Source organism: Apostichopus japonicus, chromosome 13, assembly GCF_037975245.1.
Source record: "Apostichopus japonicus isolate 1M-3 chromosome 13, ASM3797524v1, whole genome shotgun sequence".
NCBI lineage: Eukaryota > Metazoa > Echinodermata > Holothuroidea > Aspidochirotida > Stichopodidae > Apostichopus > Apostichopus japonicus.
In genome coordinates this window covers 20943944-20968904 of record NC_092573.1, presented here as the reverse complement: position 1 = coordinate 20968904, position 24961 = coordinate 20943944, and the positions used below count along the sequence as shown (strand labels likewise).

General features: G+C 36.7%; 2 protein-coding genes across 3 annotated transcripts in view; one reads left to right on the top strand and one right to left on the bottom strand.

The window, feature by feature from the left end:
* Positions 1 to 24509, top strand: part of LOC139978664 (peptidyl-glycine alpha-amidating monooxygenase B-like) — a 41941-nt gene extending 17432 nt beyond the window's left edge. The window contains exons 7-18 of the mRNA XM_071989043.1: positions 1096 to 1144; positions 1892 to 1959; positions 5954 to 6114; positions 8015 to 8118; positions 8985 to 9409; positions 9915 to 10038; positions 11484 to 11600; positions 12416 to 12708; positions 13269 to 13463; positions 14933 to 15042; positions 16713 to 16812; positions 17875 to 24509. Coding sequence (XP_071845144.1) covers positions 1096 to 1144; positions 1892 to 1959; positions 5954 to 6114; positions 8015 to 8118; positions 8985 to 9409; positions 9915 to 10038; positions 11484 to 11600; positions 12416 to 12708; positions 13269 to 13463; positions 14933 to 15042; positions 16713 to 16812; positions 17875 to 18302 — 2174 coding nt within the window. The 3' untranslated portion in view covers positions 18303 to 24509. The remainder of the gene's footprint in view (positions 1 to 1095; positions 1145 to 1891; positions 1960 to 5953; positions 6115 to 8014; positions 8119 to 8984; positions 9410 to 9914; positions 10039 to 11483; positions 11601 to 12415; positions 12709 to 13268; positions 13464 to 14932; positions 15043 to 16712; positions 16813 to 17874) is intronic.
* The window catches only part of LOC139978679 (translocon-associated protein subunit beta-like), an 86222-nt gene that overhangs the window by 23554 nt on the left and 37707 nt on the right, over positions 1 to 24961 (bottom strand). The gene's annotated exons all lie outside the window — the stretch shown is intronic.

Sequence of the window (24961 nt, the reverse complement as noted above, 5' to 3'; positions counted from 1 at the left end):
AACTGTGCTTGATGCCAACCATTACTAAAGTAACTTCCTCTATTACCACTTGCTTTTAAGGTCATTGCATCACCCCCTAAATTGTAAAAACTGACAGAAATTTTCCCCTTTCAGACTTTTCCAAGAAATTGAGGACAGTGAAATTAGAAAATTTGTGGGTGAGAAAAAGAATGTCAGAGGAGATAGCAGTTTAAATAGAGGTGAAGTTGACATGAGGAGGTCCCATGTAATTACCTGGGAGGTACTTTGTTTATTAAAAAAAAAAACAGCAGGAGGGAGAGGGCTGGGGGGGCTGTGGGGCTGGGTTACCATGTCGTAACAGATCCTGATCTGAGTGGAACAACCTTAGTCTGGACTGATGTTGAAACGTTGACAAAGACAGATATAAATCCAAATTTTAATGGTCTGTCTGTATGAGAATTGTAGTGGATGGACTGATGCCAGTATTGGTTGCTATGTTCTCAGTGCTTGAGAAAACAAGGTCTACCACCCGTTTTGAAAACCTTCCTTAGAACCAGTTGCAGTTCACAAACTTCAAATTCTCCCAAACTTTACAGTAACACATGCTGAACAAGGCATGTCTTTCAGTGAAATTCTGTACCATCAAGTTTTACGCTTCCACCTCGGCTTTATAGTCCCACGATTGAGTTTAATGTCTCGTCTCTTTCTGACCGTGGGATAAAAACTCGTCCTTTACTTTATCTATCTTGTCAGAATAATTGCAACTCAAATACTCTTGTCATAGTCCCTGTGTTTTGTGTATGAGAAACACTATGTACAGTCAATTATAAAAAGATTTAATTTGAAGTAAATGTATAACAGAAAAGAGAAAAAGAAGGTTATCTTTCTGGCTATCATGGGATTCCAACCAGTCCTAACCCTTTCTCGCCCAAAACTTTCTTTGGCCTTTTTTCAAATTTGAATGGATTTTAATGTCTTCTTAAATTCCTCTCAGTACAAGTATGGTGTTCAAACTCTGCTGTAGAGTTATGAGCCTGTATTTATTTCACTATAGTAAAGTCTAAGAACAAAGGAATTCCTATTTAAGCATCTCTCTGGTAATTAAATTCTGTTCTGTGTCCTTCCCCCTTGCAGACGGTAGCACCGATTCCTCAGGGCTCACGTTGGTTGCCACGACAGAAGAGTAAGTTGTTTTTTTGTTACTTATTGTGTAAAGCAGAGTTATTTTCATGTAGATGCCACCGCTGCAAGCTTTAAAGATCTGCTTTATTGGCTCCAATTATATCACGCTATAGCTAGGAAAGTTTTGTGATGACGTAATCGGCCTGCCACGGTCGTAAATCGACCTCATGCTCTACAATTAGCCTACGTGGCTTCTTAACACCATTAGGCTCTTTGTGTAAACACTGTGTGGAAATCGGTTCATGTCTAGCAGTGAAATCTGTTCATGTCTAGCACCATCTAGTCAATCATACAGTGTTCACACTAAGACCCTCCTACAAGAAAAAATATGTGGCAGGCGTTGCAGACTAATTGGTAAAAAGAGGTCATTGTACGACCAAGGCGGGTCGATTATGTAATCTCAAGAAACTTTTCCCTGATAGCGTGGTATAGTTGGGGTCTATTCAGCAGCCCTTTAATGAGTCACAGTCTTGTAGTCCTGTAGTTGACTAATTAATTCATCTCTCTCTCCTTCTTGATTGTTTATATGTTAGTATATATATATGTTTAATGCTCTTTCTGTGTCTTACAGGGAGTAGTGCTATAAACAACCCTAGACAAGCCTACAAATTATTTTTAGATCATGTTCTTTCACGCAATGTATTTAACCTTACCTATTATTTGATGTGCAATTGTACCATGTGTTTACATTTGTGGCAAACCAAATATGAAATATTCGTTTTTTCTTCCCTCTCTTTCCTTTTCACAGGCAAAAGTATATGGGTGGCATCTTTCTCAACGTGGGCATGAACATACACGTCGATCCAAATAGTCCCAGTATGTATGATCAGTGTTGGATTTTCAGGAATTTGAGAAGGTTGTCTGAAGGACTACCAGTTTCAAGGATTTTCAAATATTTGGTAGTCCTGCAAAAAACTTGGTAGTCCTTCCAAATTTTCCACCAAAAATTGAAAATGAACACAAATAATACAAAACAAAACATTTTGGTGCTCAATCTGATTGTGTCAACCAAAGCTTTATTAGTTTAGCATATAACCATGTTATTGTGTACTGTTTTCAAAAAGTGTTTGCACGGGGTATCCGGGTAGCCAGATACCCGCCCGACGCGATACTTCCCTGTTCCTTATTTATTGCAAATACTACGCAGTGTGATTTTTTTTTTTTTTTTGGCAAACCTATGGTTAGGCAAGATATTCCCATTGAGTTATGCTACCATGTGGTCTAAGATAACAGCAATAACGAAAGTATTCCAGCATTAATTGTTACGAACACAGGATTCTGGGTACGGGACGCAATGTTTTGGCCAGGGACGAAAAATCTTCAAATTGCTTGCAATTCCCAAGTACACACTCACAACTAGGTCAACGGAAAACATTACAAAACACATTTTTAAATGAACATCTTTCATTATTTCTTCTTCTGACAAGAATCAAAAGTTCTCCTACTCCTACAGATCATTAAATTTGTTTGAAAATAAATATATCATAACAATCAACCGCAAGGTACAGGGCTACCAAAACTTCATTACAGAGATTTTCATGCTAAAAATAGACAATGATGCTTTACCAAAATTCCCATGATTTGATTGGCTAATAGTCCCTACCGATTGTCTGCAAACATTCTTGTAAGTAACTTGTTTAACAACAATTACTTGCAACGTTTACTTTCCCCTGTGTAGAGATAACAAAGCTTGTGGTAAAGACTATCATATTTATGCACTCAAATATCATACCGTTAGGCCTTGGCTCATATTTGTTACGTACATTTTGACAACAATCACTGGTGGTACGAAGATGCCTTTGAATTGTATCTGAGACTATCACGTAGGGTTGGGCAATATATCGAAAATTATTATTATCGCGATATTTTTTTTTTCAAAACGATAGTTTTTGAGGATTGAACAAATGACGATAATTTCTTGTGAAAGAAATTTGAAATAAATGTTTAAAAAAGTGATTATCCTTTCTCCGTTTTATGTGTAAATGTTATTTCTAGCTTTCCATGGTTAAGAAAGTTGAAAAGAAATAGAATTTATCAACTTCATTTACTGACTTTGGAACTTCGAAAAAACCCGTCCTTTATAAAATTGACTGTATAGAGAAAAAAATCTGAAAATCAGTAGAGAAATTACCAATTGTGTACGAACAGTAAGTTGGTACACCTTTCAAATTTTACGAAGATCGAGCAAGATACTTTCGAAAAATTCACGTGAAACTGGCATATCGTGCTAAATGCAACTAATGTCATGTAAACAAGGCTCTAGTTCACCCATTTATGAACAAACCATCAGACCACATCTGGTGTTAAGCACGGGGAAAAGAAAGTATTTTCTAGAATTTCCACAAAAAAAAGAAAAATTAATATCCTACCATAGTTAAGTGTATAGTATATAGCCTAACCACTTCGTCGGTTACAGATCTCACGTAACAACAAAAACACAACTAATTGTATTTTGCGAAGTTGTCGTTTTCCACAAGGACATGGGAACAATATTTAGCATTTAGTTAATCATGCCAAGTGGCCTGAAACATGGGATTAAAAGGTTTACTTTCATAAAGATGGCCATATACTATAGCCATTGGGCCTTGGTATCGTGCTATGTCTGTATGGTATAGACTGTGCCTCGTGTATCATGGGGAATAGATTGTTTTGTTCATGCGGAGGAGTCGGTTGGCTTGGGGTGTGTTTTACCTACCTTAATGTTACGGGGATATTTACCTACTTTTCTTGAACGTCTAAGATAATATTTCGCATAACTTTATCGATCCTTTACTGACTGACCTTATTAATTCTAGAGTGGAGCCAAAATAGTTTACTACATGAAAAGTTTTTTGGAAACGTGCCAAAAATGTTAGGGGTAAACACTGCAGTTTTAAACTGATGTTCGTATAATGCATGCTGTTCATTGTAAGGCAGTCTAGAAACAGGGCTTTGCCGAACGTAGTTTGTTTCATAATATCGACAGTTTTGTTGTAACTTTTTAAAGATTGTAAAACAGATTTCATCTCTTTTCATTTTATCACGTAATATAGCTACTCTAACTTGTCATTTTAAAATTTTCATCAGTTTCCGTTTCGTGACAATTTAAATTAAAAAAGTTGTCAGTATTTTTTTCGCTAATAACATTACTGTATTCCATGGATACCTTATAACTGCGTCACAAATTCAGCGGTGTAGGCTAGATTTCCCCAATTGACTTAGTGTGCTGTTAGGCAACCATGTGGTCGAAGATAACAGCAATACTGAAAGTATTCCATGGATATCTTATAACTGCGTCACAAATTCAGCAGTATAGGCTAGATTTCCCCCATTGTCCAGCAATGCATTTTCACTCGGCCTATAAAGACTGGCAGTGTCTGATCAACTGTTGTTACAACACCGTACAAAATGCATTGCACTGACATTAGCCACAAGTCTCATTTGTTTTCTGGGTACATCATTAGAGATAATGTTAGGCGACTTTATTAGTGAACAGATTTTTTCTAACGATGTTGTAAAGTTAATATTTCGCGCATGTTTTTAAATAATTCATGTTTGGTTTGGGTGTTATTCAGAAACTATTTAATTAAATTGACTTTCGTTTTTAATGAAATATAATTAGGCTCAATAATTCTTCAAAGCCTTCATTTTTTTTTGGTCGTCCGAAGGACTACCAAGCACACAACATTTTGAAAGATTTGGTAGTCCGACGTAATTTCTAGTCGTCACAGACGACCGGACGACCGTGAAAGTCCTACACTGATGATATTGATTGTAGCGTTATCTTTTACATTTTCATCAAATGCTTAACACGGACAGTCGTTAAAGTTATTCCGTCCAAAACCAGTCCCTACAAAATCCAGTGGTTTTAACAACTATGAACTATTATTATAACCAGAAATAGGTGAATTACACATCAGGGAGTGCACAGGCTTATAATATGTGAGTGGCCCAGTAAGATTTGATGATACGTAGTTAGCTTTAAATACGGAAATCCTGTAATGTTTCACTAACAATTGCTACACAAGGCAATATGTTTTGTTTATGTTCTGAATATTCACTTCATTCCCCACTTACCTGTCTCCCCACAACCCCAGCACCTCATACTACCATGCCTAGAATAACCTGGTAACAGTTTTACACTGTTTGCCCTACTGGCAGAAAAATACAAGTGTCATTTTTTTGTTGGCTGCTGGTAAACAGCAAAATCCACTGGCCTTTTTGTAATGTAATGTAATAAAATCTTATATAGCGCACTACGCGCGATGCATCTGTGCGCTTTACAAACAATCTAGAATATACAATGACATAAAACAGTAAATACATAAAACAGTAAAAATACATATACCATATACAGATATATACAGGAATATGAGATCGAAAAACGATTAACAGCACTGGTGAAGAGTTAAAGCGATAAAACAGATTGACTACAAAATCTACAATTTGAATGCAAAAAAGTGAAAATTCCAATAGAAGCTAGAAATTTAGCCAGTAAAAAATAGCCTTAATTTTTGAGGCCTGCAATTGATTCTCCTCCTTTTCAAATTTCCAAATTGGTACAATGTCGAGCTGGGATTTTGTCAAAGAATCGGTCTGCATTTTGTCTGCAATTTTACCGAAAACCGCCAACTATTGCTAAAAATTATAAAATTGATCAAACCCAAGACAATCCTGCTACAAAACTTATTACCAAATCCATCTTAAATTGACGGATAATTAAATGATTCTTGATTCGTTGCCAAAAGTTACTACTTTTGAAAATCTCTTTAAAAATTTCTTTATATTTGAATCATTTGAATACCCTTTCTAATGAATTCCCTCCTGACAGATTCACATACAGACGTTGCCTGCGAATACAAGGATACGGTGCCTATCTATGCCTTCGGGTTTCGTACTCATGCTCACAGTCTGGGAAAGGTCATAACAGGTTTCAGGATCAGGAATAACAAATGGGAGGAAATAGCCCAAGGAAATCCTCAATGGCCACAGGTGAGTCGTGGTGTTGCGGTCGGGAACTTTCGAGAAAAGGTAGCCACAGTAATTACCATGTCTGTGCAGATTAAAAGAGACTTCTAAAGCCAAGATCTACACAGTTGGGGTGAGGATGTGTGGGGAGCATGCAGAAAGGTAATAAAGAGTCTGTTGGGAAATGTACCTCCTCCTCCCTCACCCGTCACACCTGCCCACCTGCCTCTCGTTCTGCATTGAAATTTGTCTCAAGGCAGCTTAAAATTCTCGAAAGCATTGTATTTGAAGGGGGTGAAGACTCGCGCAAAAAGAAACGTCTAATGCCGGTAATTTGACCTAGTTTCGAATAAGGTGTAACAGAAGTGTTAAACACCACCATCGATCCCAGAAAATACACACACACAGCTTGCTACTGTCGATAATTAGACACTAGTGTACAGTCAGTACCCACAGCACATTATACAAACGATACAGCGATGGACATCTCAGGTCCAGATAAAGATAACAATTAAGGTATCACGTTTCAGTACTGCATTTTGTAGCGACACAAACAAAACATCACTTGCAAGCAACAGAAAGTTAACTCTTCAGATGGCCGCACGTGGTTTGGGGCGAGTCTTCAATGCCTTTAAAATGTCATTACGGAGCTGGTCTTGTCATGCAAACTGGACTCATAGAACTTTGGATAAAATATCTTTGAAATTTAAACTGTTATATATAAAACTGGAATATGATTTAAGAGCAGCCCTGTTGGATTGTGAAATTTGATAACAGATAGAACAATAAAAAAAATGTGTTTATATTCTGAATTCCAGATAACGAATAAAAAAAAAAAAACATGTAGGAAATATTATAAGAAAGGATTTATTTCTAGAACAACTACTTCAGGAAGTTCCTTACGATGTTTCACCAAGTAATCCACATATTCAGAACGATTCTATTTCAGAATGACTAGAACTCTCTGTGTTACGATTTGCCGGATGTTGTAACATTAAACATTGGCATACTTATCAAGTGTATCATTGGTTTACCTCACAAACAATGCAAGTGGATACTACTTTTAGAAACCTGTATTTGAATTAATGATGGCATTTAAGTTTATTTCGATAATCACACAATCAGAACTAATTTCTACTAACAAAGGCATCTGCATTTTACTGGAATGTAACGGTGGGTTTGTTAACCGCACAATATATACTAATGTATTCTATACAGAGGCATCTGCTTCCCCGATGTTTTCATGCATTTCTCTTTGTTGTAATTCAAATTTAACGTCAGACATAGTACCGCTTCAGACGTTAGGTGCTTTGTCAGCATTGTGTTTGTAGCTGAGCTAAACAAGATTGGCAAATTGCTACAGAAAAGCCCAAAAATGTTAACGGTAATTGTACAAAAGAATTGAGAGATTATTCTCAATTATTCATTGTCTTATAAACTACAGCATCTGTTAAACCTCAAACTTACGACACGAACATGTGAACCCTATATTATTACGTCTCATGAGTTTAGTCAAATTGCATAAATTTGCTCGTCTTTTGTTGACAAATTAGGACAAAAGGTGCTGTTATTGCATGATTCATTTGTTTGATTATTTCATCGATTACGAGATAACAACGGTGTTATCATCACTGCCGCAGTAATGTATGTTTCTTTGCAGTGGAAATGGAAAGTACTTTTCATTCCATGGCCGAGTATCGCTGACGAAGGTCCCAGTGCGACCGAAAATGTCAATATATTTTCTACAGCAGTAGTACTCCTTATTTGTCAATTATGAGTCATATCTTATTTCTCAGCTTTTGTCTAATTAATATTTCCTTTTGGAATACACATGGATATTCTTTATAGTATATATACATATATATTTATATACAAGAACTACTGAGGAAATTCATGTATCGTTTTCTTCATCTAAATTATCCAGGCTTTCTACCCGATGGATGAAATTTACCAAATCCAGAGAGGTGATGTCATAGCGACCAGATGTACCTTTGATGGGACCAGGACAGACCATGAAGTGCATGTTGGGTGAGATCTTCAAATTCTGTCTCAAAAATATATGAATTTTATGCTAACTTTCCTCTCAACCTGCCTTCATTATACTCTCAGTTACGCAACCTTTCAACTCATAATATTTATATGCACCTTCCAACTCACAGGATTGTTCAATCCGACTATTCGTTAGATTTTGTTCTTTGAAAGAGGAGAGAAATAATTAGCTGTATCACTCACAGACAAACCTGTGCCACAGGTTAACAATGTGTGGAAAACCAGTCATTATCTGTAAGCAACCACAGGGATGTTGTTTGGAAATGTTTGATTTTTATACACACCGACACAGAGTTGCCAGTTTGTACCCTTTGTCTCGAATTACCACAAGATTTTTCCTAAGAACATGTGCAAAATTTGCTGGGTTTTTTATGTGCCGGAGAATTGTCCAAGTTGCATATGCATTGTATCGTTCTTGGATTGGATCGTCGCGGGTTTGCCGCACTTTGTCACCCATCACAAAGTCCACAAGTTTTTGAAACATTTTGACATGTTTTAGGCTGATGTGAAGAAGTGTGATTTTGCCTGTGAAAATGTTTGCAAAAACACAAGTTTCCCTCGTGAGTTGATTTGTATTGTCCGCAGGTTGCTAAGTTTTCCTTTGTAAGGTATAATTCAAACCTGTAAGCTCTTTGTAGATCTTGGTGTTAAGATCTTATCTGTCTGCTGTCTTTTTCCCAAAAAGTCTGTTGAGATTAAAACATCAGGTTCCCACAACTTTTACTACCTCTACCCCAGATGGGATGTACCCGTTTTTTTCGTAAACAAGGCAGGTTCCTAACATCCTATTTTACTCTTGAGGTTTCGTGGACAGGTCAACCGCGAAATGTTTTTTTCTCGCACAGGTCAAAACACACCGACGAAATGTGTAATCTGTACATCATGTACTACACGGACAGTGCCTTGGGGGAATCATTCAAGGTTTGTAGCCAACAGGCAAGTAGAGACCTCTTCTCTCACGTACCCCTCGGCTGGGACACGGATACGCCCCCCGCTAAGATGCCCTCGTCAGACGGCGGCGACACCACAGAACCGGAGAGCGATGACGACGACGACATCAACATGTTGGAGGACAAATTGAAGACTGATGTTCAGGACCAGATACAGCGAATAGGCGGCAACGATGACGACGGAGACGGTAGTCACGACGACCAACATGAGGGAAACGAGGAAACAGGCAAGGCAACAACGGCAGTATCCTCACCTAAAGATGAAGAAGAAGAAGGAGAAGAAGAACAGGAGGAGGAGGAGGACCCTTCGGGGGCAAGAGGTACGTAACCGCTTTAAATAGTTATGTTGTCGTGGGAACTGCTTGAAGCTGCAATTCAGAAAGCAAAACCGAGGATTCAGTCTGTGTACTCTCAAGTCCTATGTGGTATAATTCTCTGTTTTGGATAACCTTGAACAGTCAAGTCAAATTTTTTATATAGTGAAATAAATAGTGTAAGATTTCAAAATATTACAGGTTGTATTTTTTAATCGCGATTAATTTCTATCGATGAAAAAGTGTCCGGATGATGATATGTTGAGCACCGACTGGAACTAGTAATTACAAATTGCATTAACCAATATTTGGTGGAAAAAAGAAAAAAATACCTGCGAGTGTCTTATTTTCCTCAATGGCGTTTCAATTTTGAATGATATTTGGGTAGGTTTCGTCAAATAATACAGACAAACTTCAATAAGCTGCCGAGCTCGAATATTTTGTTACGTTTGGATGTTGTGACTCTTGTGCTAAATAATCTTGTTTTTGTTGTTTAATTTTTGTCTCATAGTGCTGAATGAAGTCCCAAACTGGGTAGCAGCAGGACTAGCATTAGGACAAGTAGGAGGCCTGGATACAGACTCACAGGACAATGTCAAAGTCTTTCACAGAGGGGACAGAAAATGGGAAGTAGAGTGAGTTTTTAAATCAAAATGATTTGTTCTTCCATATCCATCTTTTTAACCCACAAATTCATGCAAATATTACCAATATATGCAAACAGACGTTCACACAGGCATTCTGGATACGCCGTGAAGGAGGTGTAAGCTATTCATCAAGCTGCCTAAAACTGACATGAGTTACCTGCTGATCATAAATGAATAGCTTGGTGTAGCTTAGTATTTCCCAAGGGTTAGGAAGCCAATGGAAGCTCATTTTGAAAACCTATCCGTGTGATGATGATGATCTTGGATGAACACCGGTTCATACCAACCCTTCTCTTTTGATGAGTGTTCAGAGCATTAACAGGCATTCATGCAACCATTATTGCTTCACTTTCTAGAATGAGGGAGGTGGGGGGGGTGGATGGGAAAGAACCTCCGGTCTTCATCGCAGTACAGCCAAGTTGAACGATGTTGTTTTGAAACATTTGAAAGGACAGAAGTAGTCTCATTACCCAATTCGTTAACCAAAAGTTTCCAAATCTAACAAAGACTCAGTTAAAACACCACTGCACAGCGGTAACCAAGAAGTATGTATGTATGTATTTTCGATCCTCCTGCAAGCAAGAACTCGCGAAGAAGCCTCATTGGCTTATCAAAGCCGCAAGCTTACCGAAGTCAGTCTCTTAGATTCATATTTAACGTCCATGATTATGAATTGTCAATTGTCAACAACTCTGTAACTGGACGACAAACATTAATTTTGGAGTGACTCGAACCCGGGGACCTTATGTTTGGAAGGCACTGGCTTTAAACACTGAGCCAACACTCCACAGAAGTTGTGAGCGGACACCCTACCTGCTTTCAGCTTCAGCCAATCTAAAACTAACTTTCATAACTCAGTTTAGGTTTAATTTATAAAGAGTGTACCACTCTGGAGTTACGTTGATCTTCTTTACTGAAAATTTTTTGGTACCATTTAGGATTTTTTTTTTTTGGCATGATGAGCCTGGTCAAAGGTCACAATAGAGATCAAGTTATTTTTAGAATTGGCAGCTAAAATGATTGTGAAATTATGCACAATAGTGATCATTTGGTTGTTTAGAATCATATTTCTAGGCTCTCCTTTTATACGGCAGTGCTCACGCCTCGTTGTCTGATCTTCTACCCATTTAAAAAAAAAGAAAAACAGGCTTTTGGTGTCTAATAATATGTTTAGAATCTTATGAATTTCTTGAGGGCAAATTTTGTTGTTCTTTTCCTTTTTTTTAACCTTTTTTTTTTTCCTTTGACATACTTTCTGGAAATGTTCAGAAGATTTTGAGACGGTTGAGTTTCTCATCATGTGTGAATTCTTTTTGATCGTCTGAGTTTATGAGCCATGGTATTTCAAGTTTCGTTTGTTGATTTATCTATCATTACACTTTGATGTTATCTAACGTCTGTTTTATATGGTTTTTTGACTACTAACTTTGCAGCTCATTTGACCGTACCTTCCACTACTTGAAACTGAACGACGGTCCTATTAAGAATGATACAGTCCTCACGCTGGATAAGGAAACTGGAAAAGTGATATCAAAATGGGGAGCTAACCAGTAAGTGAAACTATTTGGTTTTTGTTGCAAATGGCTATAGAATGTTATCTGCTACTTATTTGTACGTTGACTCGCTGGAACAGAATTGATTCCTTGCCAAAAGGCAAAAGGGGTGTCTATTGTAATGACAAGCGTATGTGACTTTGTGTGTTTATGTGCGTGTGTGTGACAAATTTACAAAGGGTGATGCAATTGGTTAAGATTCTAGAAAGCTTTGAAGGATATTATATTACGTATGTGAATGTGGAGGTCATATGTCATTTGAGCTCAGTAGAATTCAGTATTTAAAAACATTGTAATATTTCGTAGTTATGTATTACAATACCTCTTTTAAAACTTTTTAATATGCAAAGTAAACTAAAGTTACTTCAAAGTTCACTTCCCTGTCTCCTCACAACAACCGTACTCTAGCTCTAATTTATTCAGCGCCGTTGGTAACCCTTTTAGCTCATCTGATTGGCCCGTTCGGATATACTGCCCTCCTCATTCTACCACTTCCTTTAGGAGAGTAGTAACTCTTGTCTCGGAAAAATCTTCATTAGCATGCCGAGAAGAGCACAGACAAGAACTTAAGGAAATAAGGTTTGGGAAGAAAGAGACAATAAAGGAAAATTAGTGATTCCCCCCCAAAAAATACCCCAAAGTGTGGAAGGATACTGGTGCAGTGTACTTCTAGTGAGGTGGCTCTAGCAAAATAGGCGGTGAAAATGTTTTGGAAGGTGTTTCGATGTTTTATCAAAAGTAGGATTTCCGTGTAAAGAACGACAGCGTTGTGTGTCACGTTCAACAATGCAGTGTTTGTTTATCTCTGGTAGGTTTTACATTCCACATGGGCTGTTTGTGGACCACGAAGGTAACATTTGGCTCACGGACGTCGCCCTGCACCAGGTGTTCAAGTACCCCGCCGACGGTTCTGGAGTTCCATCTCTTACCCTGGGTGTCCGTCTGATCCCAGGAAGCGATAAATCTCATTTCTGCCAGCCTGCGGACGTGGTGGTCGACCCCACCACCGGGAACTTCTTTGTGGCGGACGGTTACTGCAATACCAGAATCGTGAAATTTTCACCGAAAGGTGAATTTCTGTTCGCCATAGACCACGGTGCAATCGGTACGTCTAGTAAATGAGAACAACTAAAATGTCCTAACATATCAATTTTGTGGCCTCGCAGTCATCAAACGTTGGAATCAGCAGAAAGTTTTGTACGAGTTGTGTAGGGTGGGAGAGGGAGGTCGAGGGTGGTAGAGAGGGGGGGGAGGTTGGTTGGATTATTGTTGTGAGAGGGATAGCTGCGTCTAACCAGGTAGGAAAAGTGGTTTATAAAGAGAAAATGCTTTAAAATGACATACATTATTATTATCATTTTGTTGTTGTTTTTGTTTTGTTTGTACACTAACATTTTAAAATAACATTTTCTTATTACGTACTCACTTTTGATGTCCTGTTTATAAATATTATATTTATACTGGAAATAAATAAATGAAATGAAAATAGTTTGACATATGTGGCTTCAAGTGAGAAGAGGAACACCATTTGGGAGGACAAACCCTGCCTCCCTGTCCCCTTATATCAACACTAAAGCATTCGTCCATCCACAAACCTATAAATTTGTTCAGAATGGTTAATGAGTGTGTAATGCTAAGATTATGACTGAATCTTGTTATTTTCAGGACACCTTACTCCAAGTTCAATGTTTGTGGTTCACTCTGTGACTCTGGCCAATAATAATCAACACATTTGCGCCGCCGATCGAGAAAATGGCAGGGTTCTCTGCTTTGATTCAGCGACGGGACAATTTATAAAACAGATCAAGCCGAAGGAATTTGATGCCAGAATTTTTGCCGCCATATATTCACCAAAGAGAGGTGAGCAGACGTTTAGGACTCAGTTTCCCCCCTTAATTTGCAATCTTTGGGAAACGGCAAAATTTTGTTTTGTGGAAAGCCATAAGACTGCCTGGTGAGATGGTCCTACAGGCAATTGTTAAATAATATCCTGTTAGACTTATAATTTATAGCCAAATTTGTAGACAATTAAATCAGCCATCTTCTACAACCAGCAAAGATTATGCAGATTATCCAAAAGGACCATATTTGAATTTCTTAATAATGTTCCCCATTGAATGAAGTTATTGCAATGTGCACTCGAAAGGTAATGAAGTAATTTGTTAATCATTTTTCATTCATCATGTTTTTTTTAATATAAAATCTTCAATATTTGTTAGTAGTCTAGTTTAGAATGTTCTACCACAGTGAAGATTTTATTGAAGAAGTGGAGAACCTTTTTGAATCTGGTTGTGAAAATGGTCATAAATAGGTAGGCCCACAACCCTGGACCTTCCATGAGAAATGAGCAACATTCGATCGGGATCCACCACCCACCCCTCAGAATCGATGCTCAGAATGAACGAAGGATTTGATGTTAAAAAAAATAGAATCAATCAATCTCCACTGGCTAGCTTCGAAAACTGTAGATAAAATCTACGATGTCTTAAAAAATCTGATTATCCCTCGAAACTATTTCACAATCCCCTTTTGGGTCGCACTCTCAATAGTTTGCGGACGACAGAACCGGCGTAGTTTTTGTACCGTCAGTATAATACATTTAATCATTGTAATGTAAATGTAAGCCTGACTTGAAGAAGTCTTGTACACTGGGTTGCAACCTTGAATAGATTCTAACCAAACCTCAATATACCTTTATAGTGATCTATGTGCTTGCTTCAATAAAATAATTGCCTTTACGACTGTTTTTGTTTATTTAGATAATATTGCGTCACACAAAATGACTGTTAGTCGCAATATTCTTGGTTTATTTTCAACCCATAAACTCACGCGGTGTGTTTTACGTGGATTGAATTGACATAGTATTCTAAACATGTATCTGAACATTCCTTTTAAACTGTCGTGCATATAACCATCGGATTGTTGAAAATCTCGCCCAAGGTGATGGCTGCAATCGCGAAAGTGACACAAACTGTTGCACACGTACGACATCATGGGCAAAACATAGTATTTACTTCACTTCCCTTGCTAATAATTGTCTCATCACAACCCCCCCCCCCTTCCCTCCCTTCAATGCCTAGAGTGAATTGGTAGGGTCACTACCAGTCAATGATCGTACACATCCACCACACAAAGTGCCTAGAAGTGTATTTTTCTTCTTGATTTTTCGTAATGATTTTTAAATCTGTGTATTCTGTAGCAATCCAGATAACGATCACCGGTGTTCAACGGTCTCCTTTTGGTTTTGTTATCCTTGTAATCTTCTCTTCTACTTCCTTTGCGTTATTCCTGACCGGATCTTGTATTCTCTATCATCTACCGGTCTACAGGTGGAGTTCTGTTTGTCATAAATGGACCTACATTCCCCCAGAAGCAAATCTTAGGGGTGACAGTCAACTACGACAGCGGAGAGGCCCTGGAGACCTGGTCACCGGAAAAGGTGAGCAAATTATTAATAAATGATTTGCAGATGGCTTGAACCCATGAAGAAAGAATTTCAACGTTGCGAAAATCTCCAGCTAAAGTCAAGCTAATCCAGCTAAAGTCCAGCTAAAGTCCATCCAAACTTTGAGAGTTCTGGTTTATTAATTTAAAAATGATTTGCAGATGGCTTGAACCCATGAAGAAAGAATTTCAACATTGCAAAACTCTCCAGCTAAAGTCAAGCTAATCCAGCTAAAGTCCAGCTAAGTCCAGCTAAAGTCCATCCAAAATTAGAGAGTTCTGGTTTATTAATTTAAAAATGATTTGCAGATGGCTCGAAACCCATGCAGAAAGAATTTCAACATTGCAAAACTCTCCAGCTAAAGTCAAGCTAATCCAGTTAAAGTCCAGCTAAAGTCCACCCAAAATTTGAGAGTTCTGGTTTATTAATTTAATCGATGTAGCACTGATAGAGAAAGCAAAAGCAAGAGAAAAAGTAAAGAAGGAGAAAAAAAAAGAGGGAGAAAAGTGAATGGTCTGCTGCATATGTTCAAAATCAGACTCACTAATAAATCAAATTGAATATTTTTTTGTTTTTTTCGTTTGTTTGTTTGTTTGTAGGCTTTAAGATTATATCATGATATGTTTACCTTTCTTTATTCTTGATTTTATCAAACACATTGTAGCCACACATTTGCATGTATCTGTATATTTGTGATTCAGAGGGTTTATGACTTGGTGAAGATGTGTTCTAAAGATGTTATTTTGCCTAAGATCCAATACTGTGTCTTTCTTTGTGACTAAAGCATAACCTTCATTCAACTTTACTAGGTGCTATTCGTCAATTTACTTCAAAAGTAATAGTTTGGTCACAAAAAATGCGACGTTGACAGGGAGGACAAACATATAAGCCACATTGCTCAGTGAAAGCCTCTTCTAATTGTTTTGCTGCCAAATTCTAGATATGGTTGTTTTGAAGGTGATATATATTTTGGCCAGATAATCCCCAGGAAATAGCTCATGGCAGGAGCACTGTTATGTCATCATAGCAGATTTTCTTTAACAACTTAACTCTCCTAATATTTAATTTTCTGTGCAATGAGATCCATTTAACAATGTTTGCTTTAGCTGTCCATGGTTCCCTTAATTCAAGGCTTCACATTATAAGGAAAAGCTGAGACATATTGCTAGATGCGTTTGCGATTATGGTGTCACTCACTGATCTTGCCAGATGCAATCATGACACTACCAAAGTTTAAAGGCATCGCAGACTCGCCCCAAACTTGCTTACAAGTGAAATTTTCTTCTCAGACAGTAATGAAACGTGATACCTTGTTATCTTTTATCTAGACCTGAGTTGTCCATGGCTGCTATGTACACTTTGTTGTGGGTATTGACCACAGCTGTATGTACTGACTGTACACTAGTGTCTAATTACCGATGGTAGTAAGCTGTGTGTGTGTATTTTCTGGGATCGATGGCGGTGTCTAACACTTTTGTTACACCTCATTCGAAACTAGGTCAGATTACCGGCATGAGACATTTCTTTGTGCGCGAGTCTTCACACCCTTTAAAGCCTTGTGCCTTTGTAACTCTACAAGCCACGGTGGTGTCATTCTTTTGCAGAAAGCTGTGAAATTTGTACCGCTAAATTAATCTGTTAATTCTCAACATTTTTGCCAACAGGGTTTCGTAATGCCACACACCATGGCAGTCAGCAGTGATGCTAACGATGTTTACGTGGGAGAAATTGGACCTAACAGAATCTGGAAATTTGTCGACCCAGGTATGACGACCACGCTTATCTTCGCTAAGGAGTCAATGAAATATTGACACATACCCTAACCTACCACACGTTCTTAGCCTAAGAAGTACCCTAGCCTATTGTCTAAGTTTGGTGTAAATATAGGAAAAAAATTGATAGATTTTATGCAGAACATTGTTACTTTTAAATTTGAATGATGATTCTGTTGACAAGTGCAAAGGTAACATCATATCCAGAAGCAATATCGAGCCAACACAAACAATGAACATCACAAGTATGAAGTTTCCCCTGTTGCACTAAATACATTAGAGGATATATAACACCCGAAGCTGAGCTTTGTAGCCAACAGTGTTTGCATTATTTTTAATTTTTTTTTTTATAGATGTTTACCTGCAGAGCATTTTTGTTCATTTAACAGTTTCTTTTCTCTTTTAGACAATGGATGTTCAGAAAAAGAGTTCAAAATTGCAGTGATAATACTAAGAGCAGATGATAAACAGAAAATCAGGGAGAGTTAAAAGCAATTTTGGAAAGAATGTTGATACTAATGGGATCGAGACTGGTGTATCAACTCTTTAGAACTGAACAAATGATCAAATCAAATCTGACTTGTGTAGACCGTGGGTGGACGCGGAATTAATCTTGCCGGCCGCAGAAAAATTCTGTTGCCAATCTGCGGGCCTTGGCACTTTCTCCCACATCAAAACAGAAAGTTACATTAAAGGGGAAATAAGATAAAGAAATCCACATGTTCATTGTTTATCCTTAATTAATAAGCATGACGAGTTGGCTCTCTATACAAACTCGCCAGAGTATACATACTTGTAGCTTTTCCTTTTCAGTGAAATTCAGTCTCAGTCAATTTGTGGGGTGTGAAAAACTTTTCTTTGATGTAAATTTTTTTTTCGTGCCTGCATCAATGACGTTTAAAAACCTATACTTGGGCTGCAGAACATTATTATTATAATTATTTTTTTGGCCCAACTTGCCGGCCATCCTTGACCCACACATGGTAGGAAAATATCTGGTTGTCGTTATATATTTTACCGTTTTCTTCAATAATATCTACTTTTTGCTTCTCAGTACCTCCCAAGTCAAACCAAGACCAAAGTCACACCAACAATATTCAACTGGCGCGAGATTCCCTCCTCAGTCACGATGAGGAATCGGCGGTCAGCAAGACCGCAGCGCAGAAGGACACGGGAGCGACGATGGTCATCGTGACCGTGCTGGCCGTCCCCATCCTCCTGATGATGGTCATAGCGGTGGTGGTCCGACTCCACGCCCAGGGTAAGCTCAGCTCCGGGAGAGGCATGTTCGTCGTCGGCGGCAGCAGGGGTAGGAAATATGCAAACGGAGACACGTTCAGTATCGGTAACTTTTTCAATAAGAAGAAGGGTTTCAGACAAGTCAGTACGGACGATAGCGACCAGGAAGGAACAACATGGAGCGAAGAATCAGATGTAGAAGAATACAGCATACTAAATTCAAAGCCCACTCAAAATCTTTAAGAAGCAGGGAGGGGGGAAAATAAAGAACCCATCCAGCTGCATATAATTTAATTACTTTACATCCAGTTTGGGTTAAAATTTGTTGATTTAGAAAGCCATTTGGAGTATTATGTTTATCTTGTCACAAAAGTTATATTTGCCAGATAAAAATCCTGCTAAACCTTTATATCTGCTTCCCTTCAAAAGCAGACCAAATTATTTTCCATAATAATGATGGAAATGTTATTTAATTTTAAAACACAGGGTTGTGATATTTTTGAAAAAGTATGATCGCTTTCTCGTTTGCTAGTTAAAGTCAATAGGAACACAAAATATTTGAAACCAAATGCCGTTAACAGCAGGTGTTTCAAATAAATTGTGCAAGGTTTTGTAGTATTCAGTATTTAAAATCTTTGGGTAGGAAGTAGTGTATTCTTTTCTATGATATTTTATGGAAAGATAATAGCATTTTTTTTTTTCATTTGGGAAATCAATCTGATGTATTTTCCATGTCAACAAGTTGTTCTTGAGGAATTAAAACAAGAAATTGGAATTCTCACAAATGTTTTTTTTTTGGCTAGCTAGTCTGTGAGAGCTTAATCCAATACAGAAAAATAATTCTTTTTTATTTTAACAAAGCTTGTTTAACTAATGTCAATGTTTCAGTTTGATGCATTCAAGTATTAACAGATTTTTTTTTTGTTTCAAGTAAATTACCATTTTTTTTCTCTCTCTCTTTAATGGGTGATTCTAGCAGATTGAGACAAATTCAACTCGGAATGCAGCTGTTAGCAGAATGCAAAAATTAAGAGTATAATTTCTAAGTGATATTTGAAGAAACAGAAAACCGATGAAGATGAAATAAATAAAAAGGAAAAGAGAAGAAACATTCTTTTTAAGGATATTATAGTTGAGATGCTTTTATTTACAGTGCAATGTCAAAAGTTTTTATAACTCTGAAATGTTAGGAAGAAAGCTGCCAATTAAAGTTAAAGTTAGAGTAAAGACAAGAGGGTCGATGCTCTCGTAACGATAGTGTTAAAAGTTTGGAGGTGTTTCGCAAGAAATTTGGCTCAGAATACAGGGAGGTGCCCCCTCCCCCATTCCCCTCTTTAAATCATTTGTCAACTTGTTACTTGTACAATTCATAACTGTAACAGGTTACTGTCATTCAGTTGAAATTACGTTCATAGAGCATATCTAACCGTTTACGTCACAGATAATCAAAGGCAACGTTGGCCATTTTTGCAAACATTCACTGTCTTGCCCAATCTCAACGGGGTTAGTAATTTGGGTGTATTGAAGCAACAGAGTATGTATGCATAAACCTATCCTTCTTTGTAACGTTGGAAAATGTCAATATATAATATTGACATTGAATATTTGTAGAATTTTTGTTTTTGTGGAAATATTTCATAACATTTGTATATTAGATTAATCACCTTTCTGTTCCAAAGTAATGTTTATCTTTTCTCACTCGCTGTTGGTCGGCGTGATTAGAAACTTCTCTGTTGTTTAAGTGAATGAAGTAAGCAAGTCGATCACATTGTTGAAAGGTTATTTATTTCCTTTAGTAGCAAATACTGGAAATATAAGTTTCGGGTATTAACACATTCCCTGGTTACGATAGAGTGTTTGGGACCTCGCACCTTCTTTAATCGGAGTTAACATATGTTGCCTACGTCGTATTATTTCTGAAGGAGGTAGTTGTTGTTTTTTTTTTGGTCAGATGATTTATTTTTTAGATAAAGAAGGGGAAGCATTGTGGCTTTGCCGTATTTTTTTATTATAGAAAGAGAAAGACACAAAACAGTTGGATATTAGCATATTAAGTACAGCTTCTTTGAACTCCATCCACCAATTAGATGTTTTGTGAAGTTTGTAGTAGTCTGTTAGAAAGTACAATGTCACAATGTCACAATGTTTTAGTTGATATAGAAATATAAAGTTCCCAACCTACCTGTGGGCCAGATGGGTTTTTAGAGCATTTTTTTTTTTTACAGAGAAACCCCAAACATTCTACATAGGTATACAATATTAAGAGAAATTAAAATGCAAAAATGGCAAAATACCATTATCTATGCAAAATATTAAAGATGAATCCCTTTGTTGCACTTTGTATTTTATGTAGTTCTCAAAGACAGAATTACAAAATTCCCATTTCTTACACACAAAAATCAGCATTGTTTAAATTTCCCTTTGAAAGAACTACAGTATTTTGATATATCATGATTATACTGATCTGAACCGTTAGTTTTCATTTTCTATTATTTTATCTGGACCAGTCTCGGTTAGGAGTTGCATGCCTTTTCCTTTTTTGATCTCAAGACAAATGACTAGGACTTTATACTCGTTTATATTAACAGTCGCCTCTCGCAGAGCCAGAAATAAATTTCATTACTATTGAAGTTCACTTTGGTTTCATTTTATAGTTCTGTTAGATAATGATTAACAAGGCCACAGACAAGAAGTTGCGTTTAGTATAAATATTTGATTCACCTGGAAATATATCGGGTTTCATTACATGTTCATTTAAAGATGGTTATAGTTATTAAACTGAAACAAAAGGAACATTTCATTTTCTATTATAAATTACTCCCAGAATCAATTATACATAACTTTGACTACATCTATATATGGCATAATGACAGATACATATTGGTAAGTGAATTTTGTTGAAATTCTTTTTGGGTAATTGAAAGTAGGGAAACTTACCACACCAATCTTGGCCCACAGGTGTTGTCTTCTTATAACTAAGTCGTATGCAAAGTTTGTAGATTTTACACTTTTTATGTCTGTTTACGTATTTAGTTTTTACGTGTTGACCTTCACAAAGAAATAGACGTTACGGTACCTTGTGTAACTTTAAGCCTGTTGATAGATGCTCATTATTTATAGCCAAAACACTTCCCTGGGAGAAGCACCCAAACAGGAGGAAAAGAAGGTAGTAAAATATGAAAGTATGATTTTGATGCAAGTTAAACTTAAATGAGATTGTCCTCAGAATGCAGATTTAACTTGATGCATATTTATGCATATTTATATATTTATGCAGAATGCATATTTAACTTGATGCATATTTATTTATTTATGCAGAATCCATATTTAACTATCTTGTAACTATCTCAAAACACACGCACACACAAAAGAAGAAAAAAACAAGTTACAGGTATTTGGTCAAATTATTTTGGTAAAATTGTTGTTGCCATTGTGCTTAGAAATTGCTAGTTTAATATATCAATTTGTAATTCAGGTAAAACATTGACTAGAGTATTAAAGACCAGCATATTCTACAAAGACAAAGCAAAATACTACAAGGAAAAAGGGAAGGACAGTGGTGTTAAGTCGTAATCATTGTAAATGTATGAAAGGAAGTGTAACTTAACAACATTTTTGTGCTTAGTTTAAGGTCACATATTTTTGGGGAGGGGATGTGGGGTGAGGGGGATGGGGGGCTTGGTTATGTTTCCTCTAAGCTGATGCAGATCTGTGTGTCCTATATAGACTTGCCCGGTGTTTTTTTAGTCAGTCTGCATTTTTCTGTTTTATATTAGTTTTTATTATTAGTTTGTATCTCTACACATAGTGATTTTGTAATGAAAGTCTCAACATGGTTTAAAGTAGTCACTGACCATTTGTCAGTCCGGGAGGTCATCTTTAGTTTTCACTGCCATACATAGTGTTTTTGTTTTCTCTTCTGCCATTTCCTATCAATATTCAAGATCACTCTGCTCATTCTATCGTCTTACGGGTGACTTTCGGCGGAATCTCTAGTCTCGATATGCAATAGTCCGACAGAATTTCAATGTTTTGCAAAACCTTCATTCCTATGACTACGACATATGTGTGATACGGTGTGATACGACCAACTATTTACCCAGAAAGTAAAAAATGGTATTAAAATGCAACCTGCACTGAGTAATAGTTTTATCTAATGATTGTGTTCTCTCGTTAGTTTTATGTCTTTTATCGACTTAATTTTTTTCCTTTGAAGTTATTTTTTCATGCCATTAGACCTTGTTTCCAAGAGTGCTGAATCAGAATCCACGGTGAGGTTGCCGGTCTCATATTTATGAACATTTTCACTGTCAAGAGGAGATTGCCAACGACTGCTAATTTCTTCAAGAGTTTGATTTATCTAAATAATTTAAGGAAACAAATATATATATGTATATCTACTCTCAATAGGAATAATTATGACCAAAGTAGTAGTAGTTTTGTTGCTAAACTGTAGGAAAAGTAGGAAATGTGAAACTTTGGTTTACATTTCAGAGCATAGTTTTGTAGTTCAATAAGAATATTACATTTTTTTTCAATTTTGTGTGAAGGTTATTCGGGGGTCTAGCTATATCTTGTGAGTGATGAATCCTGGAGACAGACATTTACTGAATTAACTGAAATAGGACATATCTCTTCCTGTTTTCTCCCCCACTGCCCCCCCGCCCATTTTGTTTTGTTGATTCCCTTGTCCACCTTTGGAGTCATACTTATCTGTGTTGACTAATTTCTCTCGAAACAACAAGTTAACTCAGTTTTTGTTTAATCTTTTTTATAGCTAGATTTACAAATGTTTTCCACATGTTTACAGAGATAATTTGTGATTTCATCTAGTTTCAAGTACTATTTGTGTCATTAAAGGTATATGAGCTGCTGCATAGTATTGACTAGGAGTGACTTGAAGTATGTGATCTGTGTTGTGTTTTATGTGAGTTACATTCCATAGAGGAGTATCAACATTCTTACTAGGAGTAACTTCTCATTACCACAAGTGAACTGTGTATTAAACAGAGCGTATGCACATTTTCAATAGGAGTAACCTTGAATATGTGGATAGCATTGTTGTTATGAGCAGTTATACTAGAAGTTACTTGTAGTGTGTGAAATATGTAGTTAAGGCAATGGACAATGGCACTTGGAGTAACTAGTTAATCAAGTATGTGAAATGAGTGGTAACTATATGAATTTTCTTATTATAAAGGAGAAAATTCAAGTATGTAAGACTGACTGCATCATGTGTGGACATTTCAGTAGAAGTGACTGAACTTTCATAAAGTTAAGATATTAGTGTGCATATCTATATCCTCATTTAACCCTTGTTTTTTTCTCCTTTCAATATTTGTTCACAGTTAGTCATAACGTTCATTTTTAATATAGTATGTGATGATATGTGAAGATGAATAATTGCATTCTAACGAATAGGAAGGTCAACCAACTTTAGCAGTGCAATTTTTAACTTTGTTTCTGTTGTCGTAGTTAGTAAACATACAGATAGGCCTAGGTTTGTTCACCACTGTACAGTAGTAAAGACATGCTGGATTTTAAGAACTGTCACAGTGATTGTTGTTCCTCTGATGCTAGCTAGCATGCATTCATTTACATTCATCCTGTGCATGTGAATGGATATTTAAGGTCTGTGACCTTTTCCCTTAACTCTTCAAGATATGGAGAGTAAAATTAAAGTGTTAAATTTTGACCAACAGCTGTATGGAGGCAATTTTTTCCTAACATATTTTAGGTCCAAATTGGTGGAATTGAATTCACATGAAAAGGTTCCCTCTCACATGTAAATTTTTGTATGTGTGTGATGTATGCGATGCAGTAGTATGTTGAATGCCCCCCTAGTAATACTCTTTAAGTATAAACTGTAAGTACAATGTCATACCGGTATGCTGAAGTAATCCATTTACAGTAGTGTCAGTATGAACCATACTTCATGTCAGAGTAGTATGAGAGAGTATGGGTATGTTTGTATGATATACTAGTATGACTACGACAGTAATTTAATTCAATACATTTATTATCATAAGAGTAAACTAATACGTTAATAGTTGTGATGATCATTTTTGTGAAATCTTGCAGGCTATCATTAGGAAACTGCAAACATTTCTAAGATGTACATTAGTAGAAACTAATTGTGTTGTAGTACTATTACAACAAAAGTGGCTTTTTGTGTAGTTAAAAATTTTAAGTCTTAAAAGGTTGTTTTATTCTCCCCCACCTTTTCTTTTGAGAGTACTTTTCCTCTCCGGTAAGAGTTTAATCCCATCCATTGGTGTACAGTACTGCTTCTCTAACAGTATGAATTAATCATTGTGTCATTATGTCATTTAATTTCTCCCCCAAAAAAGTTTTACCATTTCTCTGGTAAAATTCACAGATGTAAAAGTTGTAAATTATAGACGGAAAAAAAAAATAGTGGTATTAAAAGAGAGTTGGTTTTGATGTAAATTCATGTTTGTTTTTCTTCTTTTGTGGTCTTCTTTCTTTGTTTTATGAATCATAGGATGGTTTTTATTATAGACTTGCCGAAGTCTCTCTTGCATATTTGTATCTCTTATAGTAAACCAATCCTTTTGTAACACCCTCTCTGTTTGCATAGCCTCTGAGGTGGCCGCAAACATGTATGCAAGACTTGGGTACGTTGGAGGAATGCAAGAACCTAATGTTTATACTTGGGCAAGGCTTTTAATGTCGGGTAAATTATATAGGATATGCTATTGCAAAGATTTCAGTAAACCTCTGCATATCTACAAATATTCCTTGAATGTTATTCTATATATATTTTGGGATGTAAAGGGTCATCGGGAGTCAGATGAGGCCCTGAGGACAATTGAACCCCTGTGAATCCATTGTTCTAAGTCTATTATGAAACATGAGAACTATATTAATAGCCACATTTC